The sequence below is a fragment of the Glandiceps talaboti genome, chromosome 4, assembly GCF_964340395.1.
Source record: "Glandiceps talaboti chromosome 4, keGlaTala1.1, whole genome shotgun sequence".
NCBI lineage: Eukaryota > Metazoa > Hemichordata > Enteropneusta > Spengelidae > Glandiceps > Glandiceps talaboti.
Window position 1 is genome coordinate 14,652,844 of NC_135552.1, and position 26,850 is coordinate 14,679,693.

Here is a 26,850-nt window from a genome sequence, read left to right on the forward strand (position 1 = left end):
ATGTGTGTGTGTGTGTGTGTGTGTGTGTGTGAGTGTGCGTGCGTGTACATGCATGTCTATATACTAAAGGGAGTGAATGACAAATTCATACATCACTGCTAAGTACTATGTACTGTACTGTGTTGGTATACATTGGGAATATTACTGAAAACGTTTTGTCGTGAGTCTGCAGTATAGATATTGAAGAAAGAATCATGACCTTGACTCCCTCACCCCAATTATGTTATCAATCATGACAACCTATACTACCCCCCCCCCCCTCAAATCAATCATGAGTGACTCCCTCCCCCAAATTACATTTATCATTTATGACCAGACTCCCTCCCTCCCTCAAATCATTTTCATTTTAATCAATCATGACTGATTCACTCCCTCAAATTATGTTATGACCTATCCCATGCACTGCTCTAATCATGTTACCACCATGTCAAGTATGAATTTTGACCATGTTCTCCTCCCCAAAATATGGTAATTATTAATGAGTAATTGGATCATACAGCCAGCACATAAACATACTTACATTTCACACATTCAATTATTGATACATGAAATCTAAATGTATTACAAAAAGATGTCTTTATTTGTTGAATTGATTGATTGACAAGTCAGTCCTGGCCATGTACATTTCACATGACCATCATTACAAAGATTACAAAAAAAAACATTTCGTAATAAACATGGTACCAGCCTATGTACAATTCAAAGTACTGTCGTCATCTATACTTTATTTACATAATTTACAAATTAGAGGAAATTTCGGTACAACACCTCTGCCAATGCAAAGTAGTTATCAAGCCGAAAACACAACCTCTGGGAAAGGTAACATTTCAGTCAACATGGTCACCATACAAGACATCTGAGGAATGATATTGGATTCTTATAATTCTGTTTTGACATAAAATGCATAATTTTCCAATTTCACATATTTTAAATGATAGGTTGCTATGATACCTACAGATCTACATTAGTTCTAATGTCTCATAGGTATACTATGCCACACAAAGTTGATCAAAAAGCCATCCAGACTTTTGGATACACTGCCAACAAACAAACAAACATGCAAACCGAACCATGGTGAATACACCTTTTATCCAACTCCTGTTTGTGAAGGCAACTCAAAGTTCAGTAATTTACAATAGTCACAAGATACACACATAAATCAAATTTTAAAGAAACATTACAAAAAATACAACTATTTATGAAGAGAAATTAGGACATCAAATCCAATTTTATAAGTATTTATCTAATATTTACTGTGTACATTTCAATAAATATTACATATATATATACCCAGAAATGTTCATGAACATAACTAGCCATGATGTACAGCTGTTTTGCCATAAACAAATTTCTCATCTAAAAACTGACACACACAATAGTTTCACCTGCTACATAAGAGAATTAAGATTTGCATAATGACAACTGAAGGACTGAAAACAAGAAATTAAGTGTCATTTTGAACACTTAAAATATTCCCATCAGGAAATTCTAGATTCATATTTCGACATTAAATTCAAAGACAAAGTTGTAAATTACTGCTGACAGCAGCTTTCACGTTTCAAAAGTGACTTGTTTTTGTGTAGATTCTGATAAATGCTACATTGTCATACACTGACATAGATGTCTACACCAAATGAATACATCATATATTAACTGTTTTTGTATAATATTCTTTCTCAATAACATTTACACTTATCAAATATCTTTATGAACATATTAAAATCTTTGCTTTGCTATTTTGGTACAGATTATGGTTGGATTTGTAATATTTTGTTGATGTGTACAATAACAGCCACAGGCATTATTGGAGTTTAAATCCATGTGCGAGGCTATGAATATGATATGATATGATATGATGTTCCTTGAGAGAGGATGCTGTCACATGGTATATTACATAACTTTATTACTATTGCAATAGATCCATTGTGCATGAAATTTTCGCTGTCCCAAAGGTTTATAAATAACATGACCTACAAGACAAGACCTATCGAACTTGATAAATGTGTATGGCATATACATTCAACACATTTCTTATATAGAAGTTAGAACTCACTTTTGGTTTTAAGTCCAGGACGGTATAGTATGTACTTTCCAGCCACTGCCTATACAGAACTCATCTTTTGTTTAATAAGATGTAGTATGGTATGGTATGTACATTCAAGGTATCTCTTCTACAGAACTCAATTTTAGTTAAGACCTGGACAGTATGATATTTACATTCAAGACAGTTCTTGTACAGAACACAATTTTACTTAAAGATCTGGACGGTATAGTACGTACTTTCAAAATATTTCTCATACAGAACTCAAGTTTTCTTTAAGATCTGGATGGTAATGGCATTTACATTCAAGACATTTCTCATACATAAAGTCAATTTTCGATTAAACCTGGACGGTATATTTACATTCATGATCTTTCTCATACAGAACTCAGGTTTTATTTTAAGATCTGGATGGTATAGTATGTACTTTCAAAATATTTCTCACACGATACAAAATTTGTTTTTGTAAAGAATTAACAGAACACAATATAGAGTACGTACCAGACAAGGTAAGAACTATGTAAATTAGGTCTGGTAAAAAAAAATTTACAACATTGCATTTATGCTCCTAAATAAATATATTAAGAATTATGATTATCGATTATGTACAATTAAGTTGTTCAGAGATACAACAAAAAATTAATATTGTCTAATAGAGAACTTGCAAACCCACCATCTGGAATACCCTGAATGTTGCATCATAATAAATATCAATTAATCAGCATTGTAAACAATCTTGTTACATTTGATTTGTAAACACAAATAATGTAGTCATGGTTACCCTGACCATTGTAGGAGGTTTATTTTATCGATAGCTCCAGATTAGTATCACAGTAACTACAGATAATTCCATAGTCCTTTGCATCTGAGCATGCTCAGTCTGGATTGCAAGTTCGCTATTGAAACATAAAACAAAGACCACCAATAATTTTAACCTAATATGTATTTTGACAGAAATACTTGGTTCTTTTCATTGGCAACGTATTCAACTGTCAAGCAGACAACAGAGAGGTTTAGCTGTATAGTTAGGTGTGTTTCACTCACTGTATAGCCATAGTCACATGATTTGAAGGCAACATGCACATTCTATAGCAGACATCTATACATGAAAAGGGCAGTCTACACATAACTGTCAATATGTGTGAAGTTGTTGTTATTTTTCTTCTCTTAAATGTCATAATTTTGATATCAAAGTCAAGAAATGTAACTGTAAACTATTTGTTTGATTCTTCCTTTCGGTACTCGGCACAAAAAATGTCTAAAATACCAACGGGTTTGGAAAATAATGGCATGGCATTGGCTTTCATGAACAGAAGATGCAAACTTGTATACATTCCACTGTCTTTCAAGTGTAAGTTCTGAATGCGTAGTAATAAAGACATACGCGTAGGTGTTGTAATGTGCAGCTAAACCTCTCAAATATGTACAATTACAGGTACAGCTAGCTGTGAGCTAATAGGTATCAAATAGTAGTATTACAAAATTAAATCAAATATTTTACAAAATTACAATAAACCAAATATTTTACAAAATTAAAGTAAACCAAGTATTTGACAATGAAAATCTGACAGTTAAAGTGGCACAAGCTGAGTTCATAACCTTTTTACTCAAGTGAAAATATTTACATAAAACTTTGATTAAGCTATTCTTAGTATAAAGCTAATGTCGATGCATATTTTCTAGGACATTACAAGTGTCTGCTGGCATTGTTAGAAAAATTGATTACATAGTAGGGATTTCCTCGACATTTAAAAATATATATTACGTCATTGGATCAGTTATATCTCTTAATGCTAGGTTTGAGTTCAGTTAATTGCAAATGATGGTTAAGTAATGCTTCATGAAGTAGCATACTGTGAGTACCCTGGCAGCAAAACATAGACCATAAATTATATAAACTCAGCTTGTGTCCCTTTAACAAAGTGTCAGTAAAGATAAAAACCGTAAATGACATTATTTAATCTTTATGTGACAAGACAGCTATCGAGAGTCTCTTATAGTTCAGATTTATCATAAAACAGACTGCGTCTTCGTCGTCGTCTGGCATCAGGATACGTGACTTGAAACCTGCCTTGGTCTAGACTACTAGATACAAATATAGCATTGCCTTGTATTTGTCCATTGTGTCCATATAGTCCACTGTCAAGTAACACCGTTGCTCCTATGTGAACAATTACAAATATTACATTATGACAATTATACCATGCACAAGCCAAGTTATTGTGTTTGAACATAAAATATGGATTTATAACCCTGGTTGTTCTGTATCACAACAACCCGTGGCTACGTCACTGGTTCTGCAGTGCTCAAAATATGACTCAAAACATTCCAAATGGACATTACCTTTGCTTTTCCATAAATAATATTTGAGGTGGTATAACTATACTATTATTTCCCAATATTTTTCTTCATTTAGCCAGAAAATACATGACCTAAGGGGTCTGTCACTACTTGTCTATTGACTCATAGTGACAAGGCCCCTCAGGTCACTCGTATTTTTCTTAGCTAAATGAAGAAAAATATTGGGAAACAATATCTAATTAAATGAATACACTATCAATGGTTATTTTAGATAACACAATCTCATGCGTAGCGAGTGAAAGTGCAGCAGAAAACACTGCAAGCATGATTGTAAATACCCCTGAGTACCCACACTGGCACTCATGTAGGGGTTCTGTTATTATGACGTATGTTATCTGAAACGGCAATTTCCATAAAATCATACAGCATAATCATGTGATTTCATGTGTAGTGAACGGGCATATCCTCATTTGCATATCATTTGCATAGAGGTATGCAATAATGTTTTCGGTATTGTACTGCAGTGAAAATAACACTGGTATGTGTGCACACCAGTGCAAGTAATCTCTAGTACATGTGCAACAAGAGGGGTATTGGTCTTCTATGTGGACAACTTTACAGTGTTATTGTAGAGAACATATATTTTCATATATCTGATAATGATATAGTCTATATGACTCTTTATGTTTTGGTTATTTTTGTTCACATCGTAGTTTATCGCACTTGCTATTACATTATTCAGAGTTTTATTCTTATTATTTCATTTTGTCCTTTATAGAAGGACTATAGACTAGATTTCGTCCTCAAAGATCTAGAGTTCACCAAACAAAAGAAAAATGCTTTTCCTTACTGGCATGTTTTGTCTTGCAAACATAGATGCACTGTATATGTTCTCCCCTGCCTTCTTTTTCCTTTTAGTTATTAGAAGAATGATATTCACTTTTTTTTTACTCTACTTGTAATGTAACTTTTTTGTGTGATGAACTGAGGCCTTAGAATTTGAAATACAGCAACTATACCGTATTATTTAGAGTACATCCATACCTTCAGCTTCTGAGTCCATGCTGTAATGAGCTTCTAGTAATTTTTTGTGACGTTGTCTTTGTAGGCCAGCTAGTTGCATATGTTCATCAATCTCTTCATCCAGCAAAGCCAGACCCCAAACACGAACCTTAGAGGAAAGAATTATGTACAATATATGACATACTGTCAACCTAAAGTCCTTGCGTGAATATAGCTGAAGAAATTTGGATGTTCTAAATCTATACACATGTGACATGCTCACTTCGTTTCTAATCGCATCGTTACCACAGGGAATAATTTGCCTGCCTCTGTCTCATATCACAAACTCCTTCAAGAACAGCTTAGACTCACATTGGGAACATTGGAAGTACTCTGCAAATATTGACTTAATTCTCACTCTACTCATCATAAGTTACTTGGTAGGAACTGAGATAAACTTGATTGACGTTTGACCTTTGAACAGTTTATAGGCTATTAGTCTTACCTAGCTGATATTATGATATGATATGATGACATTTACAATAGCACACGCAGGTAAAGATGGATGATGTTGTAAATATGATTAAATTCAAAGTTCTCAAAAAAATACCACTCAGGTGCAAAACTAAGTCAAAAGATTCAATCTAATTTTGTACTCATTTACAACTGAAATCTGACTTGCTGATGCTCAAAATGTAATATATGTATACACCTCATGAGGGACTTGTCAAAATACAACAATAACAGATGGGAGAATGAACTTGAATCAAGTCTGAAGGCATAATTACAAGTCCCTCATAGTAGTTTCTGAGATACAGTATACATACTATAGAATCATGTGGTGTGGCATAGTGCGTATATACAGTGTCGTCCTTGTAGATATTTTCACCAGTAGAAAATTTTGTGATTTTATCGTTTTTCAGCTAGTTCTTTCAGCTAGACTAATTTTCCCTAATTACCAGACTGGTATATTGTGTTCAACAAATGAAATACAACTAACATTCATAAGTGATAGCACTACAGAGAAATATCCACTGTTGTATGATGTCGGCTACAACTATGTAAATCACAAATCTATGTTATAAAGCATCTCAAATAAGCAAGGAATGGCTGAAGATATCTGAGAATTACTATGGCTGTACACAGCTTGAGGGAATAATTGGTAACTAGAGACTTTGTGACTATAGCTACTAACTGATACTCACCTCATCCATAATTCCAACAAAGTATGTACCATTGCCTTTACCCAAATACAGGGTAGTTTCATTCACCTGTAAGGAAAATCATCAAATATGGAATTAATTCTACGAGAAAATTTAAGAGTATCAATTTCCCTAAACAGTAAGGAAGTGAGTCCACACATTTCATCTATGTATTCAAAAGGACTGGAAAAACATTTCATATGACAAAGTCTGGAGAGATTTGAGCCTTCACAAGTGTGACATCAACATAAAGGTGACATCACTATGATGGATACAATGTAAAAACATGATGGTAAACACATTAAAATAGTATCGGAAACCCAGCACTGTATGTCACATTAGAGTAAATTATAATCAACTTATAAACATATTTCCAGTAGTAAATACAAAACCTGTTATCATTAAAGGCGTGAAAGTTTTCAAAATTTGTTAGAAGCGCGAAAATGAAGTTCAGCAATCACATTGATGCCAGACCCCCTCCCCCCTAAAGGAAATAAGTTTGTTTATTGAGCTTGTGTGACATTGTGCAATCGTCCCTAAATATACATAGGAATTCAATAGATAAATTACCCAGGTGTAAGGTGAAGCATCTGTTAGTGTAGCTTCTGCTCCAGGGCTTGGTAGCGTTGTTCCATTGATAAATAAGTCTAGTTGATGGTCTGAAATATCAAATAGAGGAAATATGTTGATTTAGGACTTTGTTCCTTTGCTCTCTTGCAACAAATGAGTTATTGACTTGATAAGAGTTCATTATGATATCTGGTAAGACAATACTATAACAATAACTGTAGTTGATGAAAGCATGAACCAATCAAAGTGGGATAAAAGAGTTCAACAACCTGACAAGAGTAGATTATGAAATCTGGTCAATCAATCAAAGAGGGATAAATGAGTTATCGACTTGACAGGAGTAGATTATGGAATCTAGGGAACCAATCAAAGGGGGATAAATGAGTTATTGACTTGACAAGAGTAGATTATGAAATCTGGTGAACCAATCAAAGGGAGATAAATGAGTTATTGACTTGACAAGACTAGTTTATAAACTCTGGTCGGGTATTAAATACCACAGTAGCTGATTTAGGAATGAAGACAAGGTGAATATTTGACTTACTCTGTGCATCATATCTCATTGTAGCATGGTTCCATGTATTGGATTGAATGACACTGGTACCATTCACAAGGTTATCACCAACTTGACCATACAATAAACTGTTTACAATACAAATAACATTAATCAGTCTACCATTCAATTCCAATGACCATTAGTCTGTAAGGTATGCTGTGACAGGGCGCAGGCCGGTGAGGGCGAAACGTCACGACGTATCTTACAGTCTAAATGACCATATCATCAGTGCAAATTTAAGAGAGACTGTCACACAAGCTGAGTTTATAAGTTATTTGACCATTGAGAAAATATTTACATAAAGCCTTGATTAAACTATCTAAGTTAATACACGCCTTTCAGGACATGACAAATTGTCTTCTGGCACTGTTAGAACAATTGATTTCTCCCAGTAGCATAGGAACATCATACAACTTAGGAAGAAGAGATTTAAACAGGAAGCTGAGTAAAGTAAACTGATCTCATTCAGTGTTTGAATCATGTATATCTCAAATAAAAGTACAATTGGAAAAAATAAACACACTGAAAATACTAAAAAATTTGGTTGAACATAGACTTTAAAAAAATATGTTTATACTGTATCTTTCATACGCTTCATATGAATCCAACAGAAAAATGTGGATTGTTTTCAGTGATTGTCTTTACCTTACTAACGATCGAGATCTGAGCACGGGAATAAAATACTGAATGAAAACAGCGCATCTTATGAAAAAAAGAAAGATATATGATAAAGACACTCACCCAGTTTCAATGTACAAGCAGAAAGTGGAGTCCTGTGAACAAATGATTGGTATTTGTGTATCTGGATAGCTGTCAGGTAAATAGATCCAGGTCTCCACAGTGAAGCTTTCATCTACTTGTAATGTTTGTATGGAGTTTAAAATTACATAATCATCAACACCATCAAAATACAATGCCTGGTTTATCCTACAAACAAACAAACAAACAAACAAACAAACAAACAAACAAACAAACAAACAAACAAATACATTAACATGGTTAAAATACATGCTTGGGTTATCCTACAACCAAACGAACAAACAAATGCATTAACACCATTAAAATACAATGCCTGGTTAATCCTAAGCACTCAGAACCCATGAATATGATTCCTACGTGCTTATTCTCTTCAGTGTAAAATGTATCTCATGAATATTCATTGTTCAACCATTGAATACATTATCTCTGCTGACTCCTAGCAAACAATAGCCCATAGTAAAGATACCCTATAAAAGGCACAACTTGATGTTTCTCTGAAATCAGAAGTAATTGTAGGTGACCTAAAATCATGAAATGACTCTCCAGAACACATAGTTTATGAAAATGCCTAAATTTCCTAGAGTGGCATTCTCTTTTAATGGAAGTTCTTTACCAAGACATGTACATCACTTTCACCTAAGTTCTGAGTGACTTTATGTGAATAGTACCATTCAATGTGAAGTTATTCAGCTTTATAATAATTGAGTCGTAAATGAAAAAATAGGAAATAATACCTGTCTGCACATTTGTACTTGAGATTAGACCAGATGATATCAGATTGGGCAAACTGGAAGACACCAAGACGACCACCAGATATAGATGTATCATAAACATCACCTGAATCAGTAATTGTCTCACCAGAAACTTTTATCACAACTCTGCAAATCAAAATAATAATAATAATAATAATAAGAATGTTAGTTTTTATGTAGCACTTTTCCACACTGTGTTCTTAACAATTATTCCCCCTGGCACGGATCTACAGCAGCACAATGGCCCTTTATACTTCCTTCCTCAACTCCCAGGGGAGTATACAATCCATTGCAGCCTCTGTAAGTGCATATGAATAAAGCATTCACATTACAACCTCTATCCTACCAGGTCCCCAATTATACAGCTGGATTGACTGGGGCACAATTGTGGTTCAAATCTTGCCCAAGCACTATACCCACTCTCACTACTGGTCTTGTAGTAGAGTCCTCTGCAGTGAGAGTCTGGGTAACCAGGACTGTGTGATAAGTCAATCCCTATGTGTAGCCAACACAACAATATACCACTTATATTATCTGACAGTCATTCTTACCTTATTAGTCCAATAGATGGTCTGTGAGTTAATCTAAATGTGTAGCCAACATGGTGGTCCCAGCCTCTCATCTCTGGGTCATGCCATAACATTGTAACTTGGTCAGTTGTATCAAATGAATGCCATAGAGCATCACCCAAGTCTTTACTTGGACCAGTAGTAGATGTCACTTTCTGCATTTCGTTTGGAAGAACAAAATACTACTTATATTACTCTGGTAAACTGAGGATTCAGATTATTAAGATAGACTCAAACTAAAACTATTATTGCATGATGCGGTATATTAGACAAGTGGCAAGCAGTTCCTCTGTTGGTAGAATCTATATCACCCTGTACTCAAGATAGTGTAAACATTGGAAATCCCACAAAAAATATACACTGCAAGATTGTGGATGTCCTCTGAAACTTGTCAGGAAGTGCAATTCCATACAATTGATAAGTTCTTATAAATGTGAAAGGAAATGAAGAAGAGACATACTTGAAAATATTGGATGCGAGAATACTTGGTCCAGTATTAGTATGTTTTAATTTGTTTTTAATATAACACACTGTTTTCATATAGGCATCATTGATTGGTTTAGATTGTATCACATGGTAGGACTATTGACCCCATAGTGACCTCAATTTGCATACACAGACAATTCACTATACTTTATACAAAATCAAAGGGTAATACATACTGAACTAAGATTCAACTTCATTAAACTGCTTTGTAGCTATCTTAGGTAAACAACTCAGCTGATAGGCACATTAAATAAAATTTGCTGTGAATTGAGTTTTTACCTTGATTTGTAGTCCTTTGATTCCAGCTTTGTAGTCAGGGTAGTTCAAATTTTTATGTCTCCACATAACGACATAAAACTTACGACTACTTTGATATCCAAAGACAAAACCCATATAGTTTTCACCAGTTTTAGAATTGACATACAGTGTACCAGAGTAATCTACAGGACCCAAGTTGTCACTTCCTATCAACATAACTGGCATCTCGGTGTCTACTAGCTGACGAACTTCTTTACCCTGCAGTAGAAAATAATATTAAGTTTCTTATACAGTAATTATGATGGAGTCATGATGGTTGAATAGTTAGAGTGGCTGGCTTGGAATCTGCAGTCTGTAGGTTCAAGCCACATTGCATTAGGAAATTTAGATCATTCATCTCTGGTTACAATATGTCATGATGGTCGAATAGTTAGAGTGGTCGGCTTGGAATATGCAGATTGAAGTTTAAAGCCTGTCTGCTGCTGTTTCTTTCTGGATGGCTAAAGTCCTTTGTTAACATTTGAACTACTGTTGTGCCAAAGTCAACTAATTGCAGCCTTTGTATAAAGTGCATGGGATTAAATCATTCACACTGCAATCTCTAATCCTACCAGGTCCTAAAATGTATAGCTGGGTCTACTGTGGCACAAGAAAGGTTCAAATCTTGTAGTCATTCTGAACCAAACGGCAGGAGTGAGGCTCAAACCTGCATGTGACTTAAAATCATGCCTACAGACAAACATACGGACAAACAGAGTGACAGACACACATACATGCACGCACGTGCGCGCACACACACTCGCAAGCATGCACGCGCGCACGCACACACACACACACACACACACATATTACCGCTAGACACAGACAGACAGCTAGACACAGACAGACAGAGACACACTGCGCACGCACACACACACACACACACACACTCTCTCTCTCTCTCTCTCTCTCTCTCTCTCTCTCTCTCTCTCTCTCTCTCTCTCTCTCTCTCTCTCTCTCTCTCTCTCTCTCTCTCTCTCTCTCTCTCTCTCTCTCTCTCTCTCTCTCTCTCTCTCTCTCTCTCTCTCTCTCTCTCTCTCTCTCTCTCTCTCTCTCTCTCTCTCTCTCTCTCTCTCTCTCTCTCTCTGCTATAACTAAGTTTTGATAAAAACAAATTATTTATTTACATGAAATGTAGAAATGGCATATTGTATTTATATCTAACCTGATCTGTGATATACCAGGATGGTGAGGACGCATTGAATAATGTAGGATCCAATTCAACTGAGATGTAATCTTCAAAACTTGTACTTTGATAATCTTTATTTTTAGGACAATTATCATCTTCATCATCCACACCATCTCCATCAGTGTCATCTTCACAGCTATCTCCTATTGTATCACCTATGTGGTCAATAACACAATATCTTGGTGATAGGCTCTGTGGCATAGCAGACAATGACAATAACACACATATCTTGGTGACAATGTATAACAGACAAATGTTCAAAATTGCCATAAATTTCATCAGTTTTTAAATGATATTACTGATGCTTGTATAATTATGTTATTCATCAATATTTTTCTCCATTTAGCTGGAAAATACTCATGACCTAAGGGTTTTGTCACTACAAGTCACTAGATGAGTAGTGACAAAGGCCCCTTAGGTCACGAATATTTTCCTTAGCTGAACGAAGCAAAAATAGTGGGGAATATCATCTAATTATCATGTATATGATAACACAATGAATGCGTTAAAAAGTTCCAAGTTGGCATTATGTACTTCTAATCCCAAGAGAAATGTTTTCAGCAATGTTTCAATGTGAATGGCACAAAATATCAAAGAACACTGCCAACTGGTGTATTGTGCATATCATATATTTGTTATGTACATGAACTGTGGACAATTGGACATTATCCACCAATATTTTTCTTCTTTCAGCCAAGGAAAATACAAGTGACCTAAGTGGCCCTTGTCACTACTCATCTTGCAACTCGTAGTGACAACCCCTAGGTCATGAGTATTTTTCCAGCTGAATGAAGACAAATATTGGGGAGTAATATAATTATACCATCGCTTGTAATATGGAAAACAATCAGAGAAAGTAATGGCAATTTTGATCGGTTTGACTCATATTTCAAACACAGCAGAACCAGTGACGTAGACACATGTTGTTGTGACATAGACACGTGTTGTCGTGACGTAGAATGACCAGAGAATATATTCCATATTTTTTTGTGCAACTTGGCTCATGCATGGCACAAGAGCATTTATCTTGTCCCCTTTAGCCTGGAATCCAGTCATGTGGGGAATTTGATTTTCCCCTACCACGAATAGCATTTTGCTTTGATAAAAGTTATGGCAAAAAAAAGCACATGGTCTCATTGGGTTTTAAAATTCTTTCCTCTGTGAGATGATGTCAATAGCATCACCATGTGATCAGAACCAACTCAGCGGGTTGAGATGTATGATGTAAACATAATTACCATATTGAAAATAACTGCAGGAAATTGTAATCTAATTTTAGTTTGCATATATGACCATTATAGCAAAATCCCAGGCGTGGTAGGGGAAAAGTGAGAGCAAAGTCCCCATATGACTGGGGTTATCTTTCATAGTGCTCTCAATAAAGATTCAAAAAAATGTCAGCCGTGTATACCCATGCAAATGATTTCTAAATCGGCTTGGTAAGAACTTACCATTGAGATCGGTTTGAGATGGATTAGACACAAGAGGACAGTTATCACTACTATCTTTGACACCATCACCATCTTTATCATCATCACACATATCACCGTCTCCATCACCATCGGTATCTAACTGATCAGAGTTGGGTACATTCTCACAGTTATCAGCTGTGTTGGGTATACCATCACCATCCCTGTATAAAGTCAAATATAATTGGGTTAAGAATATTCATTGTTCAACCATTGCATAAACATGTCCGCTGACTCCCATGATGCAATGCGACCCACAGCAAAGATTCCCAAATGGAGGACAACTGAAATCACATGTAATGTAAGTGATGTAAAACCATGCCATGACTCTCAAAGTTCATGAAATGACTTTGTTTTCTTGGAGTGGCATTCCCCTCTAACACTTACCTGTCTTTATCAGTACCATCTGGATCATCACACACATCACCCCATCCATTGTGATCGCTGTCTAGTTGGTCTGAATTAGCATCATCAGGACAGTTATCACAAGCATCCCCTACACTGTCAGCATCACTGTCTGTCTGATCATTCACTACCAATGGACAGTTATCCGAAGAGTCATCATAACCTTTATATGGTAGACAACAACAACATGTGAGTTAGTTGCATTATTTAAAATGGTGTATGGGATTCATTAACACTAAATGTATGTGGAACCAATTTCCTGTTTTAATACCCAATTATGTAAACACACACCAGTTAATACATAGTTATATGTCTTGGCCCGAGGTATTGGTGTTAGCTTCATTTGAATACAAGGTTGAGGTGTGCGGTATAAATGAAACAGCTAACACACAAACTCCCAGAGTTTGTTAATAATAATAATGTTGGTTTTTACATAGCACTTTCCCACTCTGAGCTCAAAGCACTTTACAATTAGTACCCCTGGCACAGATCTATAGCAGCGTAACAGCCCTTTATACTTCCTCAATTCCCTGGGGAACATACAATCCATTGCAGCCTTTATAAGCGTATAGGATTAAAGCATTCCCATTGCAACCATTCTTACCATCATCATCGTCATCACTGTCACATGCATCACCATCTCCATCACCATCTGTATCCAATTGATCTGGATTGGCAGTGGTGTCACAGTTATCACAGTCATCACCAACACCATCACCGTCGGTGTCAGCTTGGTCAAAGTTCTTCACAAATTGACAATTGTCCTACAGGTTGGAAAAGAACATACAGTTAGGACAGTTATTACCAACACGATCACTTTCACTCAGTGTCAGTTCTTCACAAATTGACAGTTGTCCTACAGGTTAGAGAGAGCAACATAAAGTTATCGCAATCATCACCAACACATCATCACTGCCACTGTCTGTCTGGTCATATTGACAGCTGTCTTACAAGATCATACAGTTAGGACAGCTATCACCAACACTATCATCGTCGGTGTTTGTCTGGTCAAAGTTCTTCACAAAGTGAGAGTTGTCTTACAAGAACATATCGTTAGGACAGTTATCACAAACACCGTCACTGTTGGTGTCTGTCTGGTCAAAGTTCTCCACAAATGAACAACTATCCTAGAGGTTGACGCAAGAGCATATTACAATGTAAATGTCAGCATGCCTAACATCAAATTACTTACCGATGTATCAAAGATACCATCACCGTCATCATCTATATCACATATATCTCCTTTCTTGTCATTATCATTGTCTTCCTGCCCACTGTTAGGAATGCTACCACAGTTATCAGCTTGACAGTGTTCCACATTACAAAACAACGCCTCTGTAGGATATCCATCACCATCCTGGTCTCCTTTGCAATACTCTCCATTGCCAGCAAATCCATCATTACACTATTAATGACACAATTATACCATGGCTAAATTCTTTAAATTTCTACTGTTTAAATTCAATGAAAATATACATCACATTTGGTTACTGAAGTTCAAGCCATTTCTCAAGCAAGCACTGCAAGAGGGGCACCAGAGATACCAAAGTGAGGGCTAAATTTTTTTTGTTATGGCCACTGGTTACATACAGCAGTAAATGAAATATGTGTGAAAGAACTCTGTGTGTTCTTAACAGAGCATTACAGTAGTTATAAGCACATTTTGATTTGGTAATTGCAAATAAAATAGCATTGTGAGAAAACCTTTGAGAATGAGTGGTAACTTCTGCTCTGATTACATTACAATACTCCACTATTCTGGCCCTCACTTCCCGCCAACAAACAACTTGCAAACAGCACTCCTAGTGGCCAAACCATGAAATGAAACCATGTTTCATCAAAAAAGTCAAACTAGATTGATATTCCTGCCACTTTTTTCATAAACTTTCCTACATATTTGAACAGCCAAATTATCAGACATAATTTATCTAATAATAATTCATTGTCTGTACTTGATAGTTCGGATGCTTCCATCTATATTTTTCTTCAAAGTCTCACGATCATTTTGTCACCAATGGCAACATTTTCAAATGTTTCAGAGACTGAGTATTATACTTATACTGTTAATATTATTAACAATACAACTATTGTTCTTATCTGTACTTCCAATGATGTACTTATCACCACAAACAGACAGACACCGCCAAGTAAAAAAAAAATCCTGAGTAATCTGTCACTATTGGTAATCAAAATGGTATTGATGACCACACTGGAAAAAAAGTTTTGTACATGTACAGGCCTCTTCATTTTATAGTAGCAGTTTATTTATTATTGTGACTCATGGAGTTGCCCAGCTCAATGGACTTATAAAGTCACCCATAAATACACATTATAGTTGCAGCAGGTTGAGAGCACAAAAAATAAAGAAATATAGGACTATATTTTATATCAAAACTTTTCCTTGGCATATAGAATCAGCTTTAGAATTCAATGCTATCAAAAATGTATTACTTACCTCACATACAAACTTTCCTGGCCCAGTAAATACACATGTAGCATTACTATGACAATTATGTAATCCCATATCACAATAATCACCTGGTATACATCCAACATAACCATTGCCAAGATATCCTGTTGGACATGTACCACAAGTATAGCTACCCTGTACAAATGATAACAAGATCATTTTAAGTTTTGATTTACAGTATCACTCACTCACTCACTCACTCACTCACTCACTCACTCACTCACTCACTCACTCACTCACTCACTCACTCACTCACTCACTCACTCACTCACCCACCCACCCACCCGCCCACTCACTCACTCACTCACTCACTCACACAAATCAACAAGTATAGCTTACAGGTTTTTTAAAGCATTTTGTGACAAAACCAACTACAATTTGTATTCCTGATAATGATGATTACATAATATACAATATATATACCAAGACCCAGTTATTAAGACCCAGTGTGTTTACTGACTGTGTGTACTTGTAAACATTTCACTTACAATGGTATTAGTACAGGTAGCCATTGGGTCACAATTATTAAGACCCTCTGTACACTCATCAACATCATCACAAGTCTGAAACAAACAAATGCAAGTCTAGTGTTAATAACAATCACAAAACTGAAATTTAATGATGCCATTGGTTTTTAACTTCCCTAAGGTACAGTAATGTTATAGCTTTGTCTGTCTGTCTGTCTGTCTGTCTGTCTGTCTGTCTGTCTGTCTGTCTGTCTGTCAGCTATCTATCTGTCCATCTCTTATCACAACACTGCTGTGTACAGCAGTAAAAGTGCTATAATCTAGCAAGTAATACAACTTTAGCTTGCCAAATGATAAGTTTTCATCATAAAATGCATATGTTACAAACAGTCTTCTTGTCAACATTTCCTGTGTTAGCTGTAAATTAAGATTGATTTTAAGTTTAATTCCAATATAGCCATTATTTCCTTTAGAAATGGGGTATGCAGCTTGTCTGACTTTCTGCTAGTCTCATTCTTCTCTAATTTTCAAATAAAACACTTCAGATCCTTCAAAGTTCAATTTCTCCTACAAAATACTGAAACTATCATCTGACCTGGTCTCCAGCCATAACATCTTCAATACCAATACCATGTGGTGTATAGCCTGTGTAACCATATGGACAGCCATCGCACTCGAAGCCTGGTGCTAAATTAACACAGGTAGATGGGTCCCAGCATGGATTGTGGTACGCACACTGTATAAAAAAATAACTGGACTAAATTACGTAACACGGGTAGAGCATAATCCCAGCATGGATTGTGGTAAGTGCACCACAAGTGACAATTAACTAAATTATTCCAGCACGTTCTGTTACATCAACCCAACCCCCCACCCCTATCCTCCTAAACGAATTTGCAATAACGGCTTTCTGGATACCATAGTGTTCATCCCATCTTTGCAACAATTATTGTCAAAGTAAGAGGTGTGATTTTTGTACGTTTTTGTGCGTATTTATAACGTTTATCTTGGAATTTTTTAGTTGACAGCTAAGAATGTTTCATGAGGTGTTTGTAAAATTATTGCCCAACTTCAATTACTACTCTGGCAATCGAGGTCTCGGTTTACTATTTATCTTAAAGACAGCCACAAACTGAAACTATTGTAAGTTTCTCAATGTGGTAGATTACACAAGAGGGTGAGAGCAGAGTCTGTGTGTGCAAATATAATGTGATCAAGATATTGTAAACATTGGAAGTCCCCCAAAACTGTACACTGCAAGATTATGGCTGTCATCAGAAATACAATAATACTGTGAGTACTATAAACTATGTCCATTCAATAGCATATGCCATAAAGTTTGTGCCTATCTTAGTAAACTGAGACCTCAATTGCCACAGCTGTATTTTGTACAGACCTCATCAATATCCTCACAGTTGACACCATCTCCAGTGTACCCGTTAGGACATCCAACACATAAATAGGAACCACTTCCAGTGTTAACACATGGTACAGTTCCATTGTAACATGGGCTAGGTTCTGCCATACATGGACCTGTAACATTTACCAACATATTCATAATGTTTTTTTTCTATACATATAAATAACACACATCAACAATAGAAAACACCAGCTGCCATGGGTCTGAAATTAAATTTTCATTGTATCAACAAGGGTGTACAGAAATTATAACTATCACAAGGATTGGTGTCTCTGTTACTTTGTTGAAAACTCATATTTGTTCTTTAGAGTCACAGATCAATTGTTACAATTAATGACTTCTACTGAGGTGACACCATTATTAAATCAATGACTTCTACTGAGGTGAGACAGGTGTTAACTAAATCAATGACTGCTACTGAGGTGACACCAGTGTTCAACCAATGACAGCTACTGAATTGACATCAACGTTAAATCAATGACTGCTACTAAGGTGACACCAATGATGAATCAATGACTGTTACTGGGGTGACACCAATGTTATATCAATGACTGTTACTAAGGTGACATCAATGTTAAATCAATGACTGCTACTGAGGTGACACCAATTAAATCAATGACTGCTACTGAGGTGACACCAGTGTTGAATCAATGACTGCTACTGAGGTGACACCAGTGTTAAATCAATGACTGCTACTAAGGTGACACCAATTAAATCAATGACTGCTACTGAGGTGACACCAGTGTTAAATCAATGACTGCTACTGAGGTGACACCAATGTTCAATCAATGACTGCTACTGAGGTGACACCAGCGTTAAATCAATGACTGCTACTGAATTGACATCAATGTTAAATCAACAACTGCTACTGAGGTGACACCAATGATGAATCAATGACTGCTACTAAGGTGACGCCATTGTTTAATCAATGATGGCTACAGAGGTGACACAGGTGTTAATGAAATCAACCAATGATCACACTGCTACTAAGTTGACAATCAAGATAGAGTAACTTACATTGTACAGTATTACTACATGTCTGACACAGAGTACAATCACCAGCTGACCATTCATAAGATTCACATGGTCCACATTCAACTTTACCCCTGGTACTTGTAAAACCAGAATCGCAACACTGGCATTCAGACTGGCCAGTGAAGTTGTTATAGGAACCAGGTTCACATAGTATACAGTGCTCTGTTAAACATCAAACAAAATAATGATCACAATGAGATGTGTTAAAGTGGTAAAGTTGGTAACAAGGCTGATTCATATTGGATTTATGAAAGTGGCCATGTGAATGAAAAATGGTTAATATTTATTAGGATTTTTAATTAAACAAAACAAATTTCATATAATATTTTTCTACTTGAAAATCTATGTGAAACAACGTATATCAAGCTTGTTTGTATCTCAATAAATTGCAAAAAAAATACAAAACTACAATGTTTGATATTGTATGTACAATAACAGCATTTTTACAGGGTTTTTTTTGGGTTTTTTTATAGCTTTTTGCAAACATGGACCTTGTCAATGCTATTCTACACATTTTTTCAAGTAGGAAAACATGGCAAAGCTTTTTTTTTAAATTGAAAATCAAAAATAAATACCCATTTGTCATCCATATGTCCACTTAAAGTGGTACTGTAACAGTTACAGTTAGTAGTAAGGCAGTCCCATTTTGAGGACAAATTTTTAGAATGGAAAGCTTTTAGAATGATGGGTTTTATCAAACGTACATGTGCCAATTTTTCCAACATTTCTACATTAAGATCTTTATATGTGACCCATGTTAGAAGCCATCTTGAGTACTGCAGTGTAATTTGGTCACCATGGCAAGTAACTCAAATTGATAAAATCGAACGTGTACAGCAGAAATTTATTAAATTTTTATGTTTTAAATCAAATGTGCAATATACTTCTGATTACGATTCACTATGTGCTAGGTTTAAGCTTCCCCCACTGGTGAGGAGGCGAAAGTTTTTAGATGCTATTTTTGTTTACAAACTGGTCAATTCAAGCTATAATTGTCCATCCATTTTGTACAAGGTTTGTTTTAATGTACAGAGCAGACAGTTACGTAATAACCATATCTTTCGCATCAGTGCCTCCAGAGTAAATCTGAGAAAATATTCCCCAATTTTAAGATGTTTAACCACTTGTAATGACGTTTTTAAAGCAAATCCAAACATAGATTTATTTAGTCCTGTTTCCGCCTTTCGGCGTGTGCTTCAGGCTGCGTGTTTTTAATAATTTTTCCTGTTTTGTTGTTTTTATTTCTGTGTTTGCCTTTTATGTCATGTCACTTCTGTTATTGCTACCCCTTGTTTTATCTTTTTAGTGCTTGTTTTTCCTTATTTGTTTTTAAAGGTGCCTGTAAATGGGCTTTATGCCCGTTGGTTTACCTGAATAAATAAATAAATAATAAATAAATAAAAAATTTCCCTCGAAATGAAATTTTTTCAATTCTCACCAAAAATTGCCATATGAAAGCATGCTCCTGGTCCTTCTAAAATAATATAAAATTGGGGTTTGCCATCTTGTTTTCAAGGAAATTCTCAATCTTTTTATTTTCTTATACTAAGACTTAATACCACAGTTTTTGGTGGCCATATTGGATTCTAAAATGACTAAATTTTGGTATCATTTTGATCTCTATTCCAGAAATTTGTGTGGTGACCCTGATTTTTTTCATTGATTTTAATTGAGTATAATAGGTGTGAGTTTTCTTGCATAAAATAATAGCAAAAGTTTAGAGAGTCTTTTTCTGAGGTGCATTCAATGTTTATAGTCATTGTACAAAATAGACAAAAATGGCAAAGTTGAAATTATTCATTAAAAAGTCAAAATAAACACCCATTTCTCATCTACTTTATAAAAGAGTCTTTCAGCATATTATAGTAGTTACTTATAGCGCCATCTGATTGGAGGGAAGGGGAGGCTGAATGGTTGCCCAGCCAGACTTCTGTGAGAGGGCTGCCCCTTCAAATCACACATTTACATGTAAGATGAGTGTTATTGCAACAATAAATGATCCCACAGACCCTTTGCTCAATTTGGCTGGAAAGTTAGATTTGCTTACCTGTGTCATAACCTTTGGAATAAAATCCTGGACCACAAACTGATGCTATACCGTTAAAACAAGCTGTACCAGGCTCACATAGTGTACAGGTTGATGGACAGGCTGTCTCATTACAACGACCATGATGATATGTTGGACATGGTGTAGCATAGCCATCTTCACATAGCTATAAACAAATTGCAACAATAATGATGTATGTAGCACAACTGAATTTTATCCCTAACCAATTGTGAAAAGTTACCAATACTATAGTAGCATAACTGAATATACTTAAAGAGGAAGAACACCTTGTGAATTCACGGTGTTTGATAAAAACTTTGACATTAAATGAAGAGATAAAATGTATTGGTTTCATTCACTTTCAGTTATCAGTATGGTGCTGGCACTGATCCAAACTTGGCTAGTCAACTTTTGTTAAACGTATCAGAACAGAAGTAATGGAGAACAAAGTTTTGACCATAAATGCTTACATTTCATTTTTGACTTCAATCAGACTGCAACATTGTAAACACATGACCTAGTGTACTATAATATGTGAGATTAAGTGATCAACATCGGCATCCATCTGTATTCGGTCCCCATGATTTCCCAAGAACTTGATAGAGAATATGATATACTTACATATATAAATTTATTCTCAAGTGTTCATGTTTATACAAGATACAATATGCATGGTCCACATGACACAATATGTATATATACAAGCGTTATCTTTGTATATTGAGTCCTACCCATCTATCTAATCCAACAAGAGTGGTTTAAATATGAAGTCTGTGTATTAGCCTAGTGGAATCCAGTCGTGTGGGAATTGCGTTCTCACTAATTTCCCCTACCACACTTGAAATTTCACTAACTACCTACTACTACTTTAATGAAGCTATGGTGAGAAAATAACTGCAATTCTTATTGGGGTTTTAATTCTTCTGGTTGTGAGCAAATGTAATCTTCTTCCATGTGATAATATAGAACCAATCAGAAGTTTGAGCTGTACATTGATTACCATATTCAATGTCGATGCAGAAAATTGTAATCTAATTTCAGGTTTGAATATATGACCATTATACCAAAATGTCAGGTGAGGTATGGGGAAAGCTGGAGCAAAATCCCCACATGACTGGATCCTAAGCTAGTCTGTGTATATGAGACTTACCCAACCTATGGGACATGCTACACACTCCGATGCATGGCCAAACGAATGTTCACTTGCAGACCGATCACAATTGTCATCAGGTGGATCGCATCGACCACACAGACGTTGTATACCATCTCCTAAACAGTAATAAGTGGTCTCACATCGAACACACTCTGTCTTATCTGTAACAAACACAACAACAGTTATATTTCAATCCACGAATACTGGAATGAAAAATCAACTTTTAATTGTCAGCACCATAGTGGTAAAAACAAAGCACAAACATTCCAGTTGTTCACATCTAAACTAAATTGCAACGGCATAAAAAGACAAAAAAAAATTCTTCCGGTTATTTCTACCCTTCAAAAAAATGACAGACAATTTTAACAGTTATAAACTTTGATAATATTTATGAGATATTGACAGTTTACCAATTAATATATTCTACTCAAAAAATTATTACATAGTACATATACATAATACATATTTATAATTCTGAAACTATGTACATTTTATAAGTTTTTCGTTGTTTTTTTTTTGTCATCTTTTTCATCAAGTTTAACTTACGTAATAATTCCCTGGCTGGTGTACAGCCAAGAATTTCAAATCTTAATCCGATACCATTATTCCAAGTTTGAGGATTTATACGGATATACTGGGCAGTCACACTCTGACTGAATAGATTTCTTTCGAAGCTGTTACCATCTGAGTTTCCTGTGAAAACCTAACACAAAATAATACACATAGATGATATGTCAGTCTATACATTTGCAGCAAAATGAATACAGAGAATTATACCTTGCACAAACCAAGTTATTATCTTTGAACAGAAAATATGGATTATGAACCCTGGTTGTTCTGTCGTCACAACCTGTGTCTATACATCACTGGCTCTAAGGTTCTCAAAATATGAATCAAACATTCCTAATCACCATTATTTTTGCTAATTTTGCATAAATTATACTGGAGAAGGTATAATTATATTATTCCCCAATATCTTACTTTGATCAGCCAGAAAATACTTACCATATTATTAGGTTCATTGAGAAAATTATCATCAGTCCAACTGTTAGTGCACGACACAAGGAAAGTTCAATACATGAGTATATTAAACGTAATGATTTAGTTCAAGGAGACAATAATTAGTCAGGTGTGACTATAAACTAAGCTAGGTTTGTAAGTTTCTACCCAGTAGTTCATGTCTTTTAAGACTTACCGCATCAGAGCCGCCATCTTGAACAGCAATCCATGTAGAATAGTCATCACTATATTGGACTTTATAGGTTTCTACCCAGTAGTCCATGTCAGGATTACCTTGCGTGACTACACCATTAAAGATATATGTCTCCCCCATATCAACTGCTACCCACTGGGATGTGTCAAATGTTAATGGTACCCAACCTGTAATAAGATTCAACACATTGCTGTAATGTGTTTAGTATGTAGACATGCCCACACGCATACACACATGCATGCATGCACGTATACATGCAAATCATACACACTCAAGTTTACCATCTCATGTGCTGTACACCTGCAAGGTGTTGAACAAGTCTAGGGAGGGGCCCAGAGTAAAAGCCATATTGTTAAGTGAGGTGACACTGAGACTAAAATGAAACCAACATCATCCATTCAATAACTTATCACCCTGCTATCAACATGTTTTGCAACAATATTTTTAGTTTGTATCTATCTGAGTAAACCAAAGCCTTGATTACCAGAGTAACACATGATCCCTTGTTTACTGAAAGCTGCGTTGATAGCAGAAAGTCAAGTTAAACTTACCAGTGCCAGCTGGTATGGAATCATCTCTTTGTATACGTAGTCTAGCACGATCCATACCGAACTCATCATTGTACTCAGATGATGCAGATAACATCTCATCACGAATTACATAGGTTCTCATTCCCAGCTCTTCTCTACAATCTATAATTAATCACAGACAGACAAAAGTATACCAATTTAATATAAGTAACACTACCATAATATGGCGGGTGTCTCTTGTTATATTTTGACTGTTATTGTAAACATATATACTGGGTATTTTAGCACATGAAAAATTTGGCAGAATGGAAATTTAGGAACCCTTAGATAGACTTCCCCTGTACAGTAATCTGATAACTTACTGAATTCCAACATGTAGTATTTAGGAACCCTTAGATATACTTCCCCTGTACTGTAGTCTGATAACTTTGAATTCCAACATGCAGTATTTAGGAACCCTTAGATAGACTTCCCCTGCACTGTAATCTGATAACTTACTGAATTCCAACATGTAGTATTTAGGAACCCTTAGATATACTTCCCCTGTACTGTAGTCTGATAACTTTGAATTCCAACATGCAGTATTTAGGAACCCTTAGATAGACTTCCCCTGTACTGTAGTCTGATAACTTTGAATTCCAACATGCAGTATTTAGGAACCCTTAGATAGACTTCCCCTGAAGTGTAGTCTGATAACTTACTGAATTCCAACATGTAGTATTTAGGAACCCTTAGATAGACTTCCCCTGTACTGTAATCTGATAACTTACTGAATTCTAACATGTAGTATTTAGGAACCCTTAGATAGACTTCCCCTGTACTGTAGTCTGATAACTTACTGAATTCCAATATGTAGTATTTAGGAACCCTTAGATAGACCTCCCCTGTACTGTAATCTGATAACTTACTGAATTCCAACATGTAGTATTTAGGAACCCTTAGATAGACTTCCCCTGTACTGTAGTCTGATAACTTACTGAATTCCAATATGTAGTATTTAGGAACCCTTAGATAGACCTCCCCTGTACTGTAATCTGATAACTTACTGAATTCCAACATGTAGTATTTAGGAACCCTTAGATAGACTTCCCCTGTACTGTAATCTGATAACTTACTGAATTCTAACATGTAGTATTTAGGAACCCTTAGATAGACTTCCCCTGAAGTGTAGCCTGTGAACATTTCAACTTCTATGGTTCTCTCTCTGACATCATAAAGACAACTCTGGTGGATTACAATTTCTACAGTGGCCGTATCACCCCGAGTTGGTGTTCCAGAATCAATGGCGGCCAGAGTAAACGTCAGAATAGTAGTATCGTTGCCATGGTAACTGTAATAAACATACATTACAGCATGATTAAATGCTAATTGTGGGCAATTACATTTATCATTGCTTGGTTATATTTCACATTAATACCTAATTTTAGAACAACCTCTATTTCAATATTCCATAACATACAGCTGTTTAATAGGTGTAACTTTTATGGTACTTATACTATAAGTTATAGGTGTTAGTTTCATGTTCCATAGATATCTTGAAAGGATACAAAATTCTAATCCTAGACGCTGAAACAAATAAATATAATAACAAAAGTGTAACCTTCTCAGTACACAAACAACTTAAACTGTTGATAAGCAGAACTTAATAACCTCAGTAGTTCATTACCATACATATATTTTTACCTCTCTGTAAACTCTGACATATGGTATGTAACTTCACCATTGATTCCACTGTCAAGGTCTGTAGCATTCACCTCAAATAGTGCTTCAGATTGTAATATTGGCTGTGGGTACATACTAATGGTGGAGTTACTTAACTCAGGACAATAATCGTTAATGTCTTGAACTTGAACCTGCAAAAGTAATAGGATTTTGAAGATATCTTGGTATGTTAGGTGTAGGAAATATCACAGAGTAGTCACTAAAATGTTTTCAACTTTGCATGCAGGGCCAACTTTGCAATATTTTGTAAGGCCAACTTTACATCATTTTGTGGGACCAACTTTACATCATTTTGTAGGGCCAACTTTACATCATTTTGTAGGGCCAACTTTACATCATTTTGTGGGACCAACTTTACATCATTTTGTAGGGCCAACTTTACATCATTTTGTAGGGCCAACTTTACATCATTTTGTAGGGCCAACTTTACATCATTTTGTGGGACCAAGTTTACATCATTTTGTGGGATCAAGTTTGCATTATTTTGTAGGGCCAACTTTACATCATTTTGTAGGGCCAACTTTATATTATTTTGTAGGGCCAACTTTACATTACTGTAGTACCCACCTTGACAACAATTTGACCATCTAAAGCTGGTGATGCATTCATATCAACAACTCCAATAACTACAATATATTCTTGCTCAGCTTCATAATCCAATGAAGTGTCTAAGGTAAATAACGCTGTTTCAGTTCCTATGGAGAATTCCTGACTGCCACCAACATTTGGTTCATCTCCTGAAATAAAGAATCAAACAGGTTATCGTTAAATATGTATTGCGAACCATTTCCATAAACAAACAATGATGTGCTATCCATGTAATATAAGAATGCAACAATTCCCTAGTCATCCATAAAAATACTGTCAATGTGCACCACTGAAATCTAATGTCTGACATACACATGCAGAGACAGAAACACACCTCAAACATGAAAACACCCCTACAGGATAATGGAACATCACATGGACTTTAGTCAAGTGATTATGTAACATTATATAACCATAACTTAAGTTGGTGTAAAATTAAATTAAATTTATTAACATAGAAACTAAGAAGTACAATACACAAATTTGCTTACCAAAGTTAGTCATTTCTTATGTAAGGATCACAAGAGGGTGGCCAAGCTTTCGCAAAGTGAGGGCTTAAATTTTGTTATGTCCACTGATTGTTTGGTAATGCATTAAGCTGCAAACA

General features: G+C 35.5%; 1 protein-coding gene across 1 annotated transcript in view; it reads right to left on the reverse strand.

The window, feature by feature from the left end:
- Nucleotides 1-580: 580 nt before the first annotated feature.
- Nucleotides 581-26,850, reverse strand: part of LOC144433608 (uncharacterized) — a 69,713-nt gene continuing 43,443 nt past the window's right edge. The window contains exons 42-68 of the mRNA XM_078121943.1: nt 26,223-26,392; nt 25,617-25,786; nt 25,049-25,263; nt 23,955-24,095; nt 23,386-23,570; nt 22,737-22,893; nt 22,188-22,351; nt 21,038-21,203; nt 18,973-19,152; nt 17,932-18,068; nt 17,131-17,271; nt 16,557-16,631; nt 16,054-16,203; nt 14,791-15,003; nt 14,203-14,362; nt 13,581-13,761; nt 13,176-13,357; nt 11,701-11,879; nt 10,518-10,754; nt 9,735-9,907; nt 9,166-9,309; nt 8,414-8,599; nt 7,661-7,758; nt 7,117-7,205; nt 6,550-6,615; nt 5,387-5,513; nt 581-4,202 (exon numbers count right to left, since the gene is read on the reverse strand). Of these exons, the coding sequence (XP_077978069.1) occupies nt 4,036-4,202; nt 5,387-5,513; nt 6,550-6,615; nt 7,117-7,205; nt 7,661-7,758; nt 8,414-8,599; nt 9,166-9,309; nt 9,735-9,907; nt 10,518-10,754; nt 11,701-11,879; nt 13,176-13,357; nt 13,581-13,761; nt 14,203-14,362; nt 14,791-15,003; nt 16,054-16,203; nt 16,557-16,631; nt 17,131-17,271; nt 17,932-18,068; nt 18,973-19,152; nt 21,038-21,203; nt 22,188-22,351; nt 22,737-22,893; nt 23,386-23,570; nt 23,955-24,095; nt 25,049-25,263; nt 25,617-25,786; nt 26,223-26,392 (4,253 nt within the window). The 3' untranslated portion in view covers nt 581-4,035. The remainder of the gene's footprint in view (nt 4,203-5,386; nt 5,514-6,549; nt 6,616-7,116; nt 7,206-7,660; nt 7,759-8,413; nt 8,600-9,165; nt 9,310-9,734; nt 9,908-10,517; nt 10,755-11,700; nt 11,880-13,175; nt 13,358-13,580; nt 13,762-14,202; nt 14,363-14,790; nt 15,004-16,053; nt 16,204-16,556; nt 16,632-17,130; nt 17,272-17,931; nt 18,069-18,972; nt 19,153-21,037; nt 21,204-22,187; nt 22,352-22,736; nt 22,894-23,385; nt 23,571-23,954; nt 24,096-25,048; nt 25,264-25,616; nt 25,787-26,222; nt 26,393-26,850) is intronic.